The sequence below is a fragment of the Daktulosphaira vitifoliae genome, unplaced genomic scaffold (genome assembly GCF_025091365.1).
Source record: "Daktulosphaira vitifoliae isolate Bord-2020 unplaced genomic scaffold, ASM2509136v1 Scaffold_5, whole genome shotgun sequence".
Classification (NCBI taxonomy): domain Eukaryota; kingdom Metazoa; phylum Arthropoda; class Insecta; order Hemiptera; family Phylloxeridae; genus Daktulosphaira; species Daktulosphaira vitifoliae.
In genome coordinates, this window is record NW_026099576.1 from 22,747,372 (window position 1) to 22,767,898 (window position 20,527).

The following is a 20,527-nucleotide window of genomic DNA, read 5'->3' on the forward strand; positions in this document are numbered from 1 at the left end:
TTATTCATATCATTTATAGATAGCGAGTAAAACTATCGCTACTTATCAGTATTCACACAAATTAAGTTTAAAATATTTTTGGCAATCTTACTCCAAATAATATCCCCTTTGCTGTGAATTTACTTTAAAGTTGTCTCAAATAAAATTTAATGTAAATATTTTAAGGATCTATACTGACTTATAAATTTAGGTTGTTCTTAGATATAATTTAAAGTATATACTGTCATTTTAGTATGTATTATAGAAAAACTTATGTTTAAATATAATATATAACAAATTACTAAATATAAGTAAAGATATACTACTGAAATACTATCAAAATTTGCCAGATGCCAAATGAAACTCATGAGGTATTACTCAGTGAAGAGTATGGGCCAAAGAAAACTAATATTATTTACAAACGACAAGGTAACATCTAATAGTAATTTAGTATTATTACTTATGTAGGTGATATTTGCTTGAAATATAAAAAAAGCAGTATAAAATTATGTATACCTATTTATATTATAAAACAAATAAAAATAATTTATTTGATATTAGGTCTACTGTGTACAACTAGTATTAAATAGGTTATTTGATTTTAAAATAAATCAATGGATTTTATTAAAATTAAATGCATATAGTGTTAATTTATTAGTGATGTCATACTATCACTACTAATTTTTGGCTAAATAATGGTGCATGCATCTAAATAAATGAATCCAACAAAAAAAAAAAATATTCAAAGATAGTTAACAAAAATTAACATAATAATACTTATTGATTAATAGTTTTATTTAAAAATTATTTAATATTTTGGGTAAATAATTTCAATATTAAAAGTTGATTTTTTAGTAATCTTGTCACAATTAATGCGTTCTTAATTTTTTATTTATTATTATATTATTAATATATTTAAACAGATCCTTTTATTAATTTTCAAATGTATATTTCATTTTATTACAGTAAAAAAAATAATAATGTAAGTACCACATTTTTTTGAATCTCTAAAGCACTCTAGTTTGATCACTAGAAATATTTTTTTCATTAATATATAGATATAATTATAAATATTTTTATTTTTTATATATATTTTATTATAGAGGTGATTATCTCAAATTGAATATAAAAATTCAATTTTATTCTGTACTGGTTTAATAGTATATTAATAGATAATAAATTTACTGTCTAGTGAAGTGTTAACTATTTTAAATTACATATGTCAATTAAAAATATTTATTGGGATATATTAATATAATTAAACAAAGTTAATAAAATTTTGAAGAGGAAAGAGGAGATTATTTGTAAATAATAGAATGTATAAGGGATACTATTAATATCTGAAAAAAGCATATTATATTTTATATTTTAAAGATAACACATCTGTCCATAGTTAAATAACTACTCTGTATAATTAGCTAACTAAATGTATATTATACATTTATGTACAATTTATATATATAGAGTGTTTAATAAGTAAGGGAACAGTTTTCTTTTGTTCTCATTGTTTGTAAAAACTGACCTTTTCTTACTTACTGAACATTCTGTAAATATATACACATTTACTTAGATCAGAGACAGCTGATATTGGAGTCTGAAAGATATAAACAATCAATTGGTCTTTATACTAAAACTATCAATTTACTTAAAGATATATTTTTGCCAAGAGGATTTCCAAATAGTGTTAGCACGGATTATATAGAATATCAAATCTGGGACACATTACAGGTAATATTATTTTTTGATTATATTATAAAATTAAAATTTCAGAATTCATTAAGCATTAATAAAGCATACATTTAGTAATAGTTTTTCAAGGAATAAAGGGATTTTTATCAATGTAACTGAAGAAATATTCTTAAGTTTGTTATTACTCATTCATTATAAATTAACATTAATATCTTAAATCTATATCATTATATTTTTTTTTAAATATATTTTATTACATAATCATTCTAGCTCAAATGAAATTTTGAATTTTAAAAATTATGGACTTTGATAATTATCAAATAAACTATTTTTAGGCATTTTGCAGTTCAATAGCAAATATCTTATCTACAATGGCTATCATGAAAGGTGTTGGTGTAGGAGATTCTCAAGCTACAGCTCTTGCTGCTTCTATTATGTTTATACTTAAAGATGGTACTGGTATGATAGGTCGTATTACATTTGCTTGGTGGAAAGGGTAATGATTAATTTTAATATATTTAAATACAGTGATAATTTCTATAATGAGCGTAATTTAAATTAATAAATTGCTTTAAGCAAATGGTGAATTCCAAACATTAATCTCATGTAATTAACTAACTTGTTTAACTTAGAGTTTAAAGAATCTGTAAAAAATTTTTAATTACTTACAAATTAAAGTTAAAAAAGGAATAAAATAATAGTAATATACAAAATAGAAATTTCTAGGGGCTGGAGAAAAAATTTGAGGTATTGACATTTTAAGTAAACTAAGTTCAAGTTCAACTACATTTTAATGTTAAATAAGTTACTATTTGACTTAATAAAATTACAATTTTTTAGGTCAGAATTAGATACTTGTTGTAAGAAGTGGAGGCTTAGAGCTGATGTCCTTAATGACCTTGCTATATTTTCTGAACTACTTCTTAACTTTTCTTATATTAGACAATTTTCTTTAGCTGTATTAACATTTACAAGTTCTGCTAAATCAATTGTAGGAGTTGCTGGAGGTGCAACTCGTGCTGCTTTAACTCAACATCAGGTTTATTTCCATTAAATTCTATCTAAGAGTTATTTTTATAATTATTTTTTAAAAAATAAATTTATTCTTCATTTATTTTATAGGCTATTCGTGGAAATATGGCTGATGTTTCAGCAAAAGATGGTAGCCAAGAAACTTGCATCAACTTAATGGCATTCCTTATTGGATTAGTTATGCTGCCAATTGTTGAAAATCATAATTTGTATGTAGCTGTATATAACTAAAAAACTTACATTTTCATATATTAAAATAACAATTATATTATTTATATTTTATAGATTGATTTGGATAATATATTTTATAGTAACTGCCTTACATCTGTTTGCTAATTACAAAGCAGTGAAAAGTTTAAATATTAATGTATTTAACATAGCACGTTTTGATTTAGCTTTAAAATATTATCTGTCTAATGACTTACAAAACCACAATGTTTATAGTCCAGAATTTATTAATAAAAGAGAAGCCTGTTTTTTTAATGGTATTAAACGTTTTTAATTAATGAATATTTTCCTTTTCTTTTTTTAATAATTAATTTAATTATTTTAGATGTAAAATTATCTTCTGTTGAAATACAATTGGGAACATCTGTTCATCAATTACTAAATTCAAATACAATTAATACATGGGATTTAATTAACTATATGGAACTGTGTAAAGATTATCTTTACATAATCATTATTAATCCTCATAATAATAATATTCATATTGTATTGGATAAAAATATTAACACAGAAAACATTTTGAAAGCCTATTTCCATGCTAGTATATTGGCTCAATTAATTTGTCCAGCCAACCCATACACATTTATCAAACTTAATTTACTTCGTTCTGTAAGTATAACTTAGAATTATAAAATTTATATGTTTTAATTTATAATTTTGATTTTATTCTGCAGATGAAACATAATATAAGTAAAACTGTTCAATTTGGTCAGGCACATTTTGAGTATGCAAAATTGGCTTGTGAATTTGTAAATAAAAACTTTGATAAATTCTTACTTCATGCCAAAATGGCCGGTAAGTAATACCAGATTTACACAAGTATGTTTTAATTTATACTAATATTAATTAGTGCACCATTAAATATTCACTTTCTTCTTCTGGTTATTAGGCCTATCACAATGCACTCTCTTACCTCCATCCATCTCTATCTGTTACTTTTTTTTTCAATATGTGCCTTCATCAAATAACCACTTTTCTTAATTAAGTTTTCCCATTTTTTTTGGATCTTTACAGCGGTTTTTGTTCCATTACTACTTTTAAGAGATTGTTCTTTCTTCTCCATGCATGTCCTAAGTACAAACATCTGATTGATTATTGAATTAACAACGTAAATCCACCTTCATAGTTTCCAATTATCTGATCTGCTTTTTCTTTTATTTTCGATAGGATACAATTGGATAGTATTTTATTCATCAAATTTAATTACAAAATATCTCTTTAATTGTTAAAATCTTAAGTATCTCCTTCTCCATGTATTGGCATGCTATTGCAATTTTCTGGTCTTTGGATAATTTCTTTATGATCCAGATTTTTTAAATTACATACAAATATCTGTTTGGTTAACTCCTTTTCTCCTTTTAATAGTTCTGGTTATACATATTCACCTATAGAGGAAATACTATATTAACATACAAGTGTAATGGCTGCATGTATTGATAAGAATAATTGAATAATAATTTAAACTTTAATTTTTAAAATGTTGCCAGTGAAAAACATATCAGAAAGTATTAGTTAAAACAAAATTTTTCTTTTTTCAGGAACTAATTAAAACTAAGTACAATATTCAATTAAAAAAAAAAAAATTCTTTAAAAGAGCATAAAAAATCTCATGACCACTAAATCTTCTTTATGGATACCTTATGGCCATTTTATACATCAATCTTTTCTAAAATTTAGATATCAAAAACACATTTTTCAATCTTAAAATAGTATAAATTTTATATTAACAAGCTAGTATTAATAAGTGAGCCCAACATAAAATTAATACTGTTAAATCTTGAGATAAAGAGGGATCAATTTGTTTATTTACGAATAAAATCTATAACACTATATTTCTTTTATCTTTATTTTGAACCAAAAGGGAATATGCATTAAAATAATGGAGAAAAAAAGGTAAATTTGTACAAAATATTTTGGAAAAATAAAGATATATATAGGACATAATGAGTTAAGTTTACTTATTCTATACAAGTTGATGTTTTTGATTTAATCCAAATTTTTCTAAGTAGTCGAGAATTGTTTAGTATATTTTATCTTATTTTTTGAATATATACATACTTTTTCATAGAAAATTTTAGAAATAAATAAATGATAATATCAATTGGAAAATTTTAACATGTTTAAAACTTTAATAAATTCACTAATTATTTACTTTTGTTGAATAAAACTAATAATTATTATTATTGTAGTCAACTCATTACTTGAAGAATATCTAAAATATAAAATTGAATCTAATATCGAAAATATAAATTTTAGGGGGCCTTACTAGATTAGTTGATAATGCATGATGTCTTGGTGCATAGACACCAAGGTTTTATTCCATTTCGCTGAGCAATGTAAGTTTTCTCATCTTCTGTAGTACTAGCAATAGTTTTTAAAGAGGATGTTAAACATGATGATTGAAAATATAAATTCATTATAAATCATAATAATTATATTGTTTAAACATTTAAACATCAATTTTCTGATTAATTATTATTTTAAATTAACAAAATACTTGAAACCAAAGCAAATTTAAGTCAATTATCTTCTGATGCTTTTAATTTAGTAAACTAAATAATATTTAACTTCACTTCTTCTTATTAACTATTATCGTAAATAATCATTTTAGGTCATTTTTTTTTAATAATTTATGAAGAACAGACATATGTTAAATGTAATGAGTTTTATTTATTTTTAGAGTGGAATTGTAATAATCACCAACTTGTAGTTGAAGAATGGAGAGCTTCATGGTAATCAAGTTTCAAGGTTAATATTTTAAATTTCACAATAACAAAAAATGTTTAATAATAATTTAATATTATATATTTCTAAAAAAAAATCACAGAATTGCTTAATTTAAGTCAAAATTTCAACTTTAGATGATCCAGTTTGTGATAAATGTTTAACAACATCAACCCAATCGTAACCACGAGGTTTTTCTCCTTTGGCATCCAAGCGATCCCATTGTTTTCTTTTTTGAGATTTACTCATATAATCTTTTTTTACAGCATTTTTCTTTATTAGTTCTTCGTCATTTTCAATTGTCTAAAAATAAAAATTCAAACAAAGAAATATTACTTATAATAAAGTTTCATCATAAAAAGCAAAAAAAGAAATATTTATTTTTTATATTTTATGTAATATAAAATATATTACATGTTTCAAATAACCAAATATCTAAATTATCATTTCTTATTCACAAATTATATTTAGAAATTATATATTTTATCAACTATTGGTGGAATAAGCAATAACAGTGATATTAGACTGAATATTTATTAATAAACATATATACACATACAAATAACTTTGTATGTGTATAAATAATGAAGTGTTAAATAAAAATAATATTTTTATATTTTAAATATCAAATTTAAATTGAAGTATAATTTAACTCCTACCTAATAGGAATATTGAACCATATATTAAACTAAACAATAATGCAAAATTGCACAATGCTTATATATTAATTTCTATCGCCATAAATATAATTTCAGAAGAACAATATAAAAATTTTATACAATGATAATTAAATTCATATTTTGTCACAAAAAATATGTTCCATTTACTGCAGATAATGTTTAAGACTTAAAAACTTTTGCGCTTTAGGTTAGATATAAATAAATATATACTTACAAGTTTTGTCATGCTTTCAATTACTTCTTTAGTTGGTTGATCTGCTGTCAGTTCTTCTGCTAAATCTTTAAGAAACTCAAATAATGTAAAAGTCATAGACTCCCCTAAATAATGATTTGCTTCTATTACAATTCTATCTTTTATATTTTGTTTAACAGAATTCACTCTAAAATTTTTTTAAAAATTAGTTCTTAATCTTATTTACATAACTTAAGTTCTTAAAATACAAACATATGTCTATTATAAAAAGTATCTAAATTTATTTTTGGTGCTTCTGTCGGATAATTACAATGCCACTCCACCTCCAACAAAAATGATTTGTTATCACCATCTTCACCATACTAAAAATTAAAATGCAAATATAAAATGTACATTATAAAATATTTGATTAACTAAAATAACTCAATTTTTTTTTTTTTTTGTTATTAATGGAAATAATTTTTTTTCTTTCAAATAATTTTACAAAATATGATTTTCATATGAAACTTAAAATTATGAGTCTCTGAGAAGCCAAAAAATCATAGTAAAACTTAATGAAAAGATTTTGGTAAGAAATATTTATTAATAATGCAAGAATGAACCTCAATAATTTAATGTTATTCAAAGAAAAAATTAATGAAAATAGAAGTATAAAAGAGAATGGCCAAAATAATAAATAGACAAATTAACAATACATAAAACTCTTATGAATACATTTAAAAATTAATGAGTATATATATAAATAGCTTTGAAGTAGATAAAAAGTAATATGCATTAAATACAACTATCATATTGATTATTATCATTAAGACACCAAATATGTACAAAAAGAGGTTAAATGAAATCTAAAAAAAATTACCTTATATTGATAGACTGTGGGTGACACTTCTTTAAAAGATTCATCGCCATCGTAAATAGATAATAAAGCTTCTCTTTCTTCCTCTTGTAACGTCGAACAATCTTCGGACATTTTTATCTTAAAAATATCCTATAAAACATAGAATTATAAATGGAAATTTATAGATTTTTTTATGTATCATATAAAAAAGATTTAATTTCATTTAAAAAAAACGTAAGGTTTATTTTTACATCACTTAAAATTACACTAACTCTTTAACCTAAATAGTTATCGCATTCTTTTAACTAATTGACTACAGGAATACAGTATATTTACTTTTATGATAAGAGTAACTGGTCACTATCACAGATATTGTTAGTGATAGTAGAACTTCGCTCTTTGCACATGCGTACTATTTGTTCGGTTATTGAGAAATTATGAAATTATAATTATTTTAACTAATGACGAGTCTTCATAAAGTTTTTGTTCATTTTTTAAAGTTTAGATCATTGAATAAATATTTTGTTATCAACCATGGGTAATATCTAAATTCTTAGTTAGGAACAAATATCTAATCATAATATTATTGGTTAAAAGATTATATCACATAGCTTATTTACTGAAAGTTACACTATTCATGCATATCAGAAGAACTAGAAAACAATTTCGTCTGTTTTATTTTTAAAAATATAATTTTTTTTTATTTATGGATAGTCCTTCAATTTTTTCTTTACTAAATATGTGTTATGTTATAATATGATATCTAATTGTAGTACAACACATATGTAATGTTTTATTATATATCTGTGTAAAACAATGATAAATCTTTGTGAAAATTATTTGAAAACCAAGAAAATTTGTAATTTACATTTATTATTAGTTTTCTAACTTGTAAAAAATGTTTTGATAAATGAGATTTAACGAGTTTTTTTAATTAATTAAATTTTTTGGTTTTGATCTAAGTGATGAAAGTCATTATTGCACTTGAATGTTAAGAGGTAATAAAATTTACTACTTCTGTTTTAGACAGTTTAAATAGCAAAGAGCATAAATTTTCTTGTTATTATTTAGTAGTGATTGTATTTATATATTGAGTTATTAATTATAATTAATTTAAAAAAATTTTAATATTATAAAAGCGAATCTAAAAATTATATAAAAGAACAAATTTTATCTGTTAAAAATGACAATTATTATATTAATGTTTACTATAGGAAAAGGAAATCCCCCTATCCTTGTGTAACATTAATCATAGGTGTCGCAATTCTGGAAAACATGGAAAAGTCAAGTGATGTTTTTTTATAATTTTAGTCATTTTGGAATTTTTAAAAATTGATTAAACTTATCATATACTTAGACTATTTGAGTTAATTTTTAACATTTTTTAGGACTTAACCCTCTATAGTCTCTCTAGTTGTGCTTATGTTAATAACAATAAAAATAATAGGGAATTAATGAAATCACACACCTACGCTTAAATGTTGTAAGATTACACCCCTCAAATGATTTTTTTAAAAACTGAATAAGAAATAATGGAGAAGTCAGGTAATTTGACAATTTAAATTTCGTATATATATATAATTTGCCTCCGAATAAAGTATTTTATTATAGCTCTTCTGATCAAAAATTTTAAATTTAGTTATATTTTTTAATATGAATACACTAAATCGTTTCTTAGTATAACTCTTAAAGAGGAGGATCAAAATTCGTGGTATAATAAACATACTATAATAATTTCTTACTTGATAAAATTTACCAGATCAGTCGCTCTCACCATTTTTTTTCTGAGCACGTAAGATATTATCTCTTCAGCAGTTTATGGAAAATTAAAACAATCATAAGTATAGCGTTTCAAACTGTTACTTAAATTACAATACAATGTATTTGGAAAGAATAGCTATATTAGCAGTAATGTTGCAATACTGACAATTTTTCTATAGAAAAAATCTAGACGTTGAAAGGAACTTAAATTTTCAAATAAATATTTATGAAAAAATAAGTTTTTAAAATGTTCATATTTATTTAAACTTTTCATAGTGAAAAATCGATATGGAAGTAGTGATTAGTATAATTAATGAGTTATATTTTTGACAATTTAAAAGATATCTTGTCTGTGGATATGTTACAATTTTAACGTAATTAGACATGTACGTACTTTGTCTCCTGTCAGGAATGTTAGATTAACATATTGATGACGTTGGGTTAATGACCCTGTTTGATTTAAAGGATCCATCTCCCACACAGCTACATAAAGCTTCTGATCGTAGTAAATAAAACATGATACAGCGCATGACTAGTCAGTGTATCGACGATTGAAATTTATTTATTTATTATTTTAAGTTAAAAATATACATGAATACAAGTAAATAGTAAACGATATTTTTGAAATTATCTTTTTTGTAAAACTAAAACTTTATCAATACTAATAAATTTATGAATCTCCAAGTCTTATAATTTTGTAGTACAAAAGATTTTAATTTATTTTTTAAGTAATCTATACTCTACTTATTAACTTAGTATATACTAAGTTATGCATAATATTTTATATTCAGTCAAATTTGTGTGTCAAAGATATCGATTGATCATTATTGCTGTTTTTTTTATCGTATAATACAATATAATATAATATAATCGTATATATAGATAATTTATTTCACATAATCGTGCTTTGATTGATAATTAATGGTAGTAGGTAAGAAAGTATAATAATTATACTTGTGTTTAATTAGTACTTAATAGTACTTACTCATTAAATGTATTAATTTAGCTTAGGTATAATATTAAAGTGATATATAAAAATAACTCCTCTACACTTCAAATATTTTTAATTAACTATTATTTCAGAAAAGCCGTTATAAAAATTACATTAAATTGCAATGTTTTTTTATTTCTTGAAAAAATGTTATATAATTAAAGAAAATTCAAGCGCTTCACTATAATTGAGGGACATTCCACGGAGAGGCCGTTGCTCTTATCGATGTAGCGTAGCCATTGTTCAGAATAAACTATAAAAAAATTTCGCTAGTTTACTTATAAAAATTTCCTATTTTACTTATTCGTAAGGGTAGAATTATAATGAAAAACAGTCCACAATGAAAGTTTAATAATATGATTAGATTAAGTTAGTTTTTTGGTGCAGGAGGAAAAAAGGAGATTTCAGTGTGTAATGACTTTTTAAAAATCCTATTTTATTTATGGTTAAAATATGATTTTTATAATAATTACATCCTATTTACCGAACTTAACATACTAAAGAGGGCGGTAGTCCTCTTTTACATGTTAGGGAATCGAATATGGTTCTTGGCTAAGCCAATTATGGCCGACTTATACCAGAAACCAGACATCACCAATAAAAAAATCGCAAGAAAAATCTCGTTGGAACTCTGGGGATTGAACCCAGGACTCCGTGCCCCGAAACATACGTTTCTACTCACTAGGTCTAGCCGACTCTTTAAAATTTCATCATAATTATTTTTAAAATATTTTATAAAGACATCATTAAGTTAAAATTAAATTAAATTTTATGTGAGTACTAAATCATGTAATAANATCTTTCAAAAAGTACTTGTCTCCAATGTCTACGTCTAGTCTATAAAATGGATTCTATTTTAAATTTTAATTTTTAGCTTCGATGCGAAGTGGAGAAGGTATTAATTTTACTATGATAAGTTTATTTTTTATTATTATTATTTTTTTTTATCTCTGTTGCCACTTTTTCTCAGCTCTCACTGGACCGATTTCTTTCAAAAATATGTCAAAAGATCACAAATCGTATCTAGTTGAAGACATTACCCTTAAAAATTCCCTCGCAAATGGGGGAAATATCCAAAAAAATTACAAATTTAAAAAATCGCTAATTTTTGAAATTTTTTCACTTTTTTTTCTTAAAACTTCCATGACTTTTTGAAAAATCAACAAATCAACATAATTTTTTTTTATACTAAAACCTTAGATATTTACCTTTCATTTGATATCATTTTTTTGAAAATCTATCACTTAACCTGCTCATAGGGGGGGATTTAAAATAGCAACTTTTTTACAAAAATTAACTTTTTCAACTTAATTTTTGAAAATGTTCCGGAAATACTGCGTCCATTAAACATATATCAAATTAAAGCTTATTTTATGTAATATAAAATGAAAAAAAAAATTTGTCCCGACGACCTATCTTCTATGCGCAAATATTAAAAATATGCTATTTTAACAAATTTTTTTTTTTAATTAAACACTATCTACAGATTTGCATTGAAGCGTTTTTTATGATAGTGATTTTAATCACTGTCAGATATCATCTATACTGGACCCAACTATGCCACGACTCCACTGTGCCGCCACCCCACTGTGCTGGGTTTTTTTTAAATAAATTGTCATTTATTTGTGCTAACAATTTTTCCTTAGCAATCTTAAAAATGATTTGAAGATTAATGATAATTTTTTGTTAAATCAAATATTATTTATATTTGATTAACTAATAATTTTGATTCAATATTCAATTATTTATCTTTTGGATTACAATTTTTTAAATATGCTTCAATTTGTCAAAATACAAGTCATGAAATCGATATTTAATTGCTCCGCATATTACAAAGTACTGTTAATGTTGTACCGCACCGTTTGTATCTTATGATAATGGAGTTCTACCTGTTTTTTATAACCTCGAAATAATCAGATACTATTAAACAAATACAAGTTATATTATAATTTTTCATAAATTTATTTAAAAAAATTTTTTTTTTGTTTTGTGTACATAATAGTTTTATTTTACCCTATTTGTAATACTCGACCAACCAAAAATTTCGAAAATGTATTTCACGGGAAAATATTCTTTAATAATTCACAATTACTAATAAAAATTAATTAAAAATAAGTTTCAATACACGCTTATAATCAAATTTTCTAATACATTTAAAAATTTTTTTTCCTTTACTTGTGCTATTCTAAATAAAACATTAAATATTTAACTAATTTTAATTAGCGAAAATGCATATTTTAACAGTGGCATAATCAAGGATTCTTTGAAAGTTGTATCTCCCCTCTAAGACGTTTTATAATTTTAATTTAAAAACTTTTCTATTAATATTTAAATAATACTTTTTTTATAATAGAGAAAATAATTGTCTATCATATGAATTCAATTCAATTATAACAAAAAAAAGTTAATATTTATTTATATATTTATAACTTTGTAAAAATTTTTATTTTTACTTATATTTATGTGAAGGTAACATAATAATGTTTCTAGGAATACTTAAAAAAATGTCTATAAGAAAATACAAGGCAATGGCGTAACAGAGAAATTAAAAGTAATGAGCAAAAAAAAATTAATTTTTTGGTTTTTTTTTTATTTATGAAATAAAAAAAGAAGTTTTATTAAATAAAAAAGGGATCGTATAATATTCTTATTAACTTCAATTTTTTTATTACTTCTGTAACTATCCTGTACCATATAAGAGTAAGAAGGTAAAATTGATGTGGTACACTATGTCTATTTACTTTAAAGCCGCTGAATCCCTTGAAATTAGCTGATAAGAATAAAAATGGATGTTTTGAAATAATAAAATAATACTTTGTTCACCTACTAAAACATTTATACTAAAATCCAAATTTTTTATCACTGGCTGTTCTATTAAAAAAAAAAAAAATCTGAATACCTATATCTGATGCATATAGTATGCAATAGATATGCTAAGAAAATATTTTTTTTACTTTTTAAAGTGGCAAATACTTTGAGCAAAACATAAATCGAAGTTGATTAAACATGCATAACTTGGCAAATAGTAATTGTGCGCATTTTTGGCAAATTTATCTGATAACATTTGTTAACCATTCAGTGCCGCATTACAGAGACTGCCAACGTTTTTCTTCAAGGTCATTTGATTGTTCTCAGGTACATGACCCTGACATTACATTAAAATGGCCTGCCAAAGAATTACTAATCATTGAGTCACTTGATTTTCATTTCATTTTCAAATTTATATTAATTATTATTGTTAGACAAAAAAAATTATACGATATTTGAAATCTTTATTGTTTGGCCTCTAAGTATGAAAATTTTTAATTTACAATGATAAATTAAAAAAATATAAATAAACACATGGTAAAATTAATACCTTCTCAGCATTGAATTGAATTAAAAAATATATGTATACAAGACTGTACATTAGTTTTATTTTAACTTAATTAGCCGTCATAAGTTATTAGCAACATAAATCAATATTCAAAACTGAAAGTTAATATATTTATCACTTATACTTCAAATTAATTTAATTAGTATATTAGTTATGAATAGAAACTGTATAATGGAATAGCTAAGCGTTCCAATAAATTTTCAAAATAAGAATTTAAAAAATCAAATTTTTAATATTATCAAGAAAGAAAATTTGATTTCATTTACTATTTCCCCAAAATTTTCAAGATAGAGAAGTCATATATAAGCTTGCTGAATTAAGTAGATAATAAATTAAAATCTAAGCACTAATCACTTATAATTATTATTACTGTAATGTTTTTATTAATCTATTTATGTTCTATTTAATATTCAGGTCTTAGTATTGTATAACAAGACATCCAATAATATAACTAATACAGTAAAGTAATTTATAAAAGTAAAAGTTATTGCTTTTAATTGACATAGTAAGAAAAAACTTCTATTTCGCCTACGTATATTACAAATTTAAATAACACATTCGTTACATTAGAATTTTAGTAAGTAGGTCATGTATAAAATAGTATAAGAAAAGATTTATACTTCAATTTTATTTTTTTTTAATTATTGTCAAAAAAAAAAACAAACAACATTACATATACTAATTTGACAACGCTGGGTTTTTAATTTTACAATTTCAAATATTAATTAATTATTTTTTTTAGACAAAGGGTTATTCTAGCATTTATAGACATTTACCTTATCAATAGTTAGTCAAAAATGTTCTAGAGTGCTTCTTTATAATACTCTGAATACAAGGTGATCAGTAAGTAAGGAAACAGGTCAATTAATACAAACAATAAGAACAATAGAAACAGTTCCCTTACTTAATGAACACTCTATATATTGTAATACAGTAGTATATTTTTATGTTATATTATGTCATTTTTCTTCATTATTTATTAGTGAAGTAAAGAAGGGTTCTAAATTTACTCCAGTCATAATATTCAATAAATGCCTAAAAATAATTTTATCTTAGAATATATAACACTAGTAATGAATTATAAACTAATACAGCACTTAATACATAATAATCATATGGTTATTTTTACAAAATATTTTAGCATCCAAGTTTTTTTATCAACCTGGTCATGATATACATAACTTATGGGGTATTTCGTATTGAGCGTTGAATTATTGGAAATATAGTAACGCTGCTATATTTATACAGACCTAAGATAATATTCATTGTTTATAAATATATTTTTGCCCCAAGCTTCAACTAAATTAGGCTAACAATAGTAGCCACTGACTTGTACTAAATGAACTTAATGGTTCACGTATAACAACAAATTATTAAACATTATGTATGTTTAGAATTTTTACCTTTAAGCCCAACTTAGCATTAGTCATTTTAGCTTATGGTAAAATATAAGTGGATTACAATACATTACAAGTTGTTTTTTGTATTTGATATTATATATATTTATTTATTTATATTTACATGGTATTGTATTTTTGAGGTGAAAGTGAGATATCCTAGTCGTTACTTGTTAATCTAAGATTTTATCGCGCATTTTTTATTTTCTCATTAATTCTAATATTTCACAAATAGTAAAAATAAAAATTTTCCACGTTGTGTTTCATGAGATCGCGTAAGACAAAGAAATAAGGCAACCGTCGTACGATGAACGTATCCACGTTGTTTACGTACAGTTATAATATATATATATATATATATATATATAATTAGAATCGGTACGTACATAGTAAGTACAAAGGATACGTGAGGAAATATAATCGATAGAGAAGGGGAGGCCGCACTTATACAATCGATTGTCGGTGGACCGGGTGGCACTTGGCGGTGGCAGCAGCAGCAGGTCATCCTCCGCTCGGCTGTTCAGTCAGTTGTTGTTTACGTTTCGACGTTAGCGCGCGCGCACTTCTGTTGTTGGCCGTGCTCCTCAGTATTTCTTTCTTTCACAATACTCGTACATTTATATATATATACATATTTATTTATTTATATATATATATATATATATATATATATATATATACTCACACAGTTTAGGTATTCTATGCGTACGGGTCCGCGATCCGCTTTCATTGTTCCTACAACATTCGTCAGCTGTTCACTGCACCACACGCTCGCACGTTTCATGCTTTCTGGTAGTCTCGGTGTCGTCGTGTTTGTCAGTCGTTTGTTCTTTTTCTCGGGTTCAGTACAGTGGACCTCTGAGGAGAACCGGAAAATCATTCACAGTTGTCGTCCGCGCAGGTAAATCATACCTATAATGTATCCCACGACCGTACCAACAAAGTACCATAAAAAAAATGTATATACTTCAAAAATTATTTTTTTTTATTAAATTAGCAATTAAGTTGTGCCCTGTTATTTCAAAACTAAATCTAATTAATTAATTATATTTTTGTTGAATAATTTTTCTTTTGTGTGTTCCGCACGTGCGTTCTTTATTTTCAAACACAATTTGTTATTACTATTAGTGTTATCTAATGACAATAACAACAACGTGCACGCGACTCGCCCAGCTGTTTATTTTGACTAAACCGGTTGCCCTTCGAAAAATTTACAACTATCGTTTGCCCGTCATCTGGTTGATTTATTGAAATGTTATCTTGCTGACATTTTATAAGTCAGTGTACTTACCAGTTATGACTTACTACCACTGATTTATGTCATAAACTGTGTGTGGTAATTTTTTTTTTAGATATTAAAACCAACGAATAGAATATAGTTTTGTTGATTATTTTATTTTTTTTGTCGTTTGGAGTTGAACTGTCAAACTGTTCTCGCTGTGTACTATTTCTTGTTATTGTTTTGATACCATTAACACATGCCAGTTATGCTGTGATTTTTTTTTAATGATATTTCCGAAAAACTGTTCGAACATGACACACGCCAGATATAACAAGTATTTTTTCATTCGTAATCATAAAAAATCCCATTTCTTTACGATTACCACCTTCTAGTTTTTTTTTTGAATTAGCGGTGACACCAGAGTTATTTTTTATGTTTTATCTTTTTTTCGCGTAAGTTGGCTAAAGAAAAGCAAATAAAAATTTATTATGATTAGTTCAGTTATCTTTACAACCGTAAAAGGAGTTAGGATTTATGAAATAAAACTTCTGGCCTAAAACCAAAATCTAATTTTGTACCGAGACCTATAGAGACTACATAAGGTTCCATTAAGCCGTTTTATTCGTGTTAGTCCAATACATTTATGTATTTTATCAAATAATGTTCCGTTAAAAGCAATCATAATTAACATAGTTTATTTTGGATAAATCTGAATACTATTTAAAAATCATTAATATTAAAAAGTAAGTAATATTTTATTATTACACGCGAAAAATACAGTAGTATACATAATAATAATGATAGTGTTATTTTGTCTCTTTGTGGTTTAAATTTGATTTTGAAACCACATTATCAACTTTTATCTTATGTCTCAATGTACAAATGTCAAATATATATATATATATATATAAATATTTTCCACTTAAAATAATTAGTTTTAAAAATAAAATAGAGCAAAAATATTTTGTTTTTTAAAACACAAATATTGAAAATTGGTATAACTTTCCGAGTGTGTTACGGACTGCCGCCTAGTAAAAAGTTGTTTCCAAAAAATACCACATTAATGCTGGAAATAATAAGTATAATTGTTTTATACTATTCTCATGAGAGTTCACGACCCTCGTCAACATTTGATCTATCTGCGTTTACAGTTAGCGTAACCAATAGCACTGACCAGGTCGTTGGCTTATAATTTTTTATTTTCACGGCCGCAGTAAATAAGCAATTACACTACTGGAAACTTGATAAAATTACCAAGCCCGTTCGTATTAGTGCACATTGCTGATTGACGATTCTCATTTGTCATTCATGAGACATTCTGATAAAAAAATCATAAACGATTGTCTAAGCGGTCATTGTAGTTGAAACAACGATCAAAAATTCATTAGAAACAATAAAAGTATCAACCGAAAACTAAGTCGAACGGTAATTGTGGTAAAAATGTTTTTTATTTAAATTATTTTTATGCGTCACCGCGTTAGTTTCAATGTAATATTATTATGCCGGCTATTACACTATGTGTTGGTGCATAATCGATTGTGTTGCTAATGAAAATTAAATTAAAAACGTATTAATATAAACTTAACCTGAACGTTGTTTCTGTTTAAAACTAACGGAAAGGAGTACGGGTGTATGACTTAATGGAATAATATTGTTTTTAAATAAAACCTTTGTTTTATTAATGGTTATATTAAATAACGAGTGAACAACTACGATCTTGCACATATATGCTGATTACATTAATGTAGTTTACGGAGCCCCGTTGATGTGCTTTGAATTAAACGCAAACAAAGTAAATTTGAAGTGGTTTTTCCTAATTGACGAAGAAATTGCATTATGTACTGTAAATGGCTGGGCAAAGAAAACATTGCCAATATATTGGCGTGTCGCGCATGTTCTGTCGACGTTAATAAGGTACCTTGTGCGAGCACTTTTCGGTTATTTCATTACCGTTGATGGCATAGCCTATAAAAGAATTTTCTTTTGTAATTATTTTCTACGTTAACGGTTAACGAGATCATCGTAAAAGTAAACTGATCCGAGTTGGTTAGAAGTAACAACTATATAGTTTTACTATCACTTTTGAGTCGAGTAGTGGCGAGGGACATTGCTGCGTCCAGATTTTAAAACCAACGAAAAGTTATTTTTTTTTTCTACAACTTTATTATGTCATAACCCTCGAATAGTATATAATTTTTAGAAATGAGCTTATATGAAGAAGAGTATAAGAGTTGACCTCTTTTATAAAGTGATAGTGTTCGCTGTGGAAATCTACTCAATAGATTACTCTTCAATGTTGTGTTACCTTCTTGTGTGTTAACCGCGCATGTGTGTGTGTGTGGGGGGGGCTATAAATGGTTAACAGAAATAATAGGTGTCCAAAGTGCGCCAAAATTTGTTACCAAGTTGTGTTTCATATGGTATGAATTATAAGTGAAAATGTATTTGTACGCGTGTGACAAAATTGTAATTATTATTATGAATATTTAAATCGAAAAATTGCTACGTTCACTTTGTTAAATTATATTTGAATGTTATGACTATAATGGCAATACATTTAATAATTAACGAATGTTTTACTATTAAGTTAAAAATACAACGTAATTCAATGTTATCAAATTCATTTGTTTATTTTTTATATATAACCAATAGAAAATCAATACTTAGCTGTTATTTTGAATGATAAGTGTACAATGTATTAATGTACAACTAACACAAAATTCGATGGTTTAATATTAAATAACGGCGCCCACACAATCGCACTTGAATAAAAAAAAATCACTAATCTTCAGCTGTCAACGTCGCGATTTATTTTTATTGCTCATTTAAAGTACACTCGAAGTATTCATATTTCATAAACTTCATTCGATTTGTACTTGTCTTTGAATTTCGCTCTTTGTCACTATTAACAGAGCAAGAAACAAGTACTCATACACTGTGTAACTTAACACCTTTTTAACGATGTTTACTGTCAAACGAGTACTTTCAGTTGTATTGCTTTTATATATTTGTTATGAAGATGCATGAAGGCGCTGTTTTTATGTGGAATTGCTATTGTGAATGACTTATAGGTCATATTTGATATGGAACATATGAACTTTTTGACAAGTTATTAAAAATACAATAAAAACGTACGAGATTTGTGTGTATGTTTTTTTTAAAAATATATTTACTGATGTCTGATTTAATTCTTGGTGCGTTGTGTAATAAATGAAGTGCTCTCGTAAATATGATTTCATAATCTTGAAACGTACTTAATCCATTAACTTGTTTCTTGATTACTTATTCGAGTAAGCCTTTCCGCAAGGCGGCGTACCAAGTATTTAAATTACAAAGTCCAAGAAAACAATTTCTTTCTAGTTACTTATTTCTGGTCTTCGATAATTTTTTTTTTTTTAATCCGGACCGCAACATTACTAATTAGCTTATATACATTCAGTTACAATGTTTTAAATATTCAAAATGATATATTCTTAGTATTTCACAATACTTAACTAATAGTAATAATAATAATTGAGTTAGCGTTCCAAATAAAATTTAGTAAGTTGTTTGCGAGCGGTTCTTTGATTATTTCGGTTGGGATGTCGTTTTTTATTTATTTAGGCACAAATTATAAACTTATCAAGTTGTTTTTAGATTTTCGTAAATAAGTATTTTTTATTTTGTCCTATGCGAGTGTCGATGCGTTTCAGTAATACAAATCTAAACGTTTTTCAGTAATTTCCAAATATATTTGCGACTGCTGTTACTTATTCCACGGGAGTTTTCTACTCGGCCAAACGTTATCGCAAGTGACGGCGGTAGCGAATCGAATCACCAACGACGACGTCTATTAATGTAACATAAATCGTTATATTCCTCCCACTTCGGTTTGCTTACACGGAAAGGACATTGACAGTTGTAGTCGACCGGCGTGCCCCGTCCAGCGGCGGCAGTCCTCCTGCGCTTGGGTTCGGCTGTTTTGCGCTGTTCAGTTGTTGACCTCACCGATGGTGCACAGTCACGTGCTTTTCGCTGAGGCACAGTATTGGGTCGTCACGTCAACGCTAAAATATTACCATACACTAATAGACTAAGGGGTCATCATCCCCTTGCCTTTTAAGAAAGCTTATATTTACATATCCTTTCACTATTATTAGTGTTAACCCCTTTCGTAGTTCCTGTAAATGTTTTCAAAGTCACACGACTTTATCGATCCTTTGGTGGCCTTCGACGCCCGTTAATCCGCCCCGTGACGGTTTTACTTTCTTTCTTCGAATATAATGGAATAATATTTTTTTTAACGCACATGACGATTTTATTGTGTTACTCTGTAGGCTTTTCTCGCTAATTAAAAAAAAAAAAAAAAATATTATGTAACCAACAAAAGTTGACTATTAAATTCATATTTAGCTTAATTTGTATTATACAAATAGAT

At 25.7% G+C, this 20,527-nt stretch overlaps 2 protein-coding genes and 1 long non-coding RNA gene across 8 annotated transcripts in view; 1 reads left to right on the plus strand and 2 right to left on the minus strand.

The window, feature by feature from the left end:
- Window positions 1-20,527, plus strand: part of LOC126908579 (RUS family member 1) — a 24,822-nt gene continuing 4,295 nt past the window's right edge. The window contains exons 1-11 of one of the 6 annotated variants that reach the window (XM_050690775.1): window positions 1-151; window positions 330-408; window positions 1,550-1,707; window positions 2,004-2,164; window positions 2,509-2,707; window positions 2,791-2,909; window positions 2,986-3,185; window positions 3,254-3,537; window positions 3,603-3,723; window positions 5,609-5,676; window positions 5,790-5,937. In XM_050690775.1, the coding sequence (XP_050546732.1) occupies window positions 330-408; window positions 1,550-1,707; window positions 2,004-2,164; window positions 2,509-2,707; window positions 2,791-2,909; window positions 2,986-3,185; window positions 3,254-3,537; window positions 3,603-3,723; window positions 5,609-5,664 (1,377 nt within the window). In that variant the 5' untranslated portion in view covers window positions 1-151 and the 3' untranslated portion in view covers window positions 5,665-5,676; window positions 5,790-5,937. The other 5 variants (XM_050690774.1, XM_050690772.1, XM_050690776.1 and 2 more) reach the window with 5 other exon arrangements.
- On the minus strand, window positions 5,711-7,717 carry LOC126908580 (RWD domain-containing protein 4). The gene is made up of 5 exons (XM_050690779.1): window positions 7,636-7,717; window positions 7,385-7,513; window positions 6,778-6,887; window positions 6,547-6,712; window positions 5,711-5,955 (listed from the first exon to the last, which is right to left on the minus strand). The coding sequence occupies exons 2-5, from the start codon at window positions 7,493-7,495 to the stop codon at window positions 5,767-5,769; spliced, it is 576 nt and encodes a 191-aa protein (XP_050546736.1). The 5' UTR covers window positions 7,496-7,513; window positions 7,636-7,717; the 3' UTR covers window positions 5,711-5,766.
- LOC126908582 (uncharacterized) overlaps window positions 20,104-20,527 on the minus strand; it is a 2,888-nt gene continuing 2,464 nt past the window's right edge. The window contains exon 2 of the long non-coding RNA XR_007704804.1: window positions 20,104-20,436. This is a non-coding gene — a long non-coding RNA (uncharacterized LOC126908582). The remainder of the gene's footprint in view (window positions 20,437-20,527) is intronic.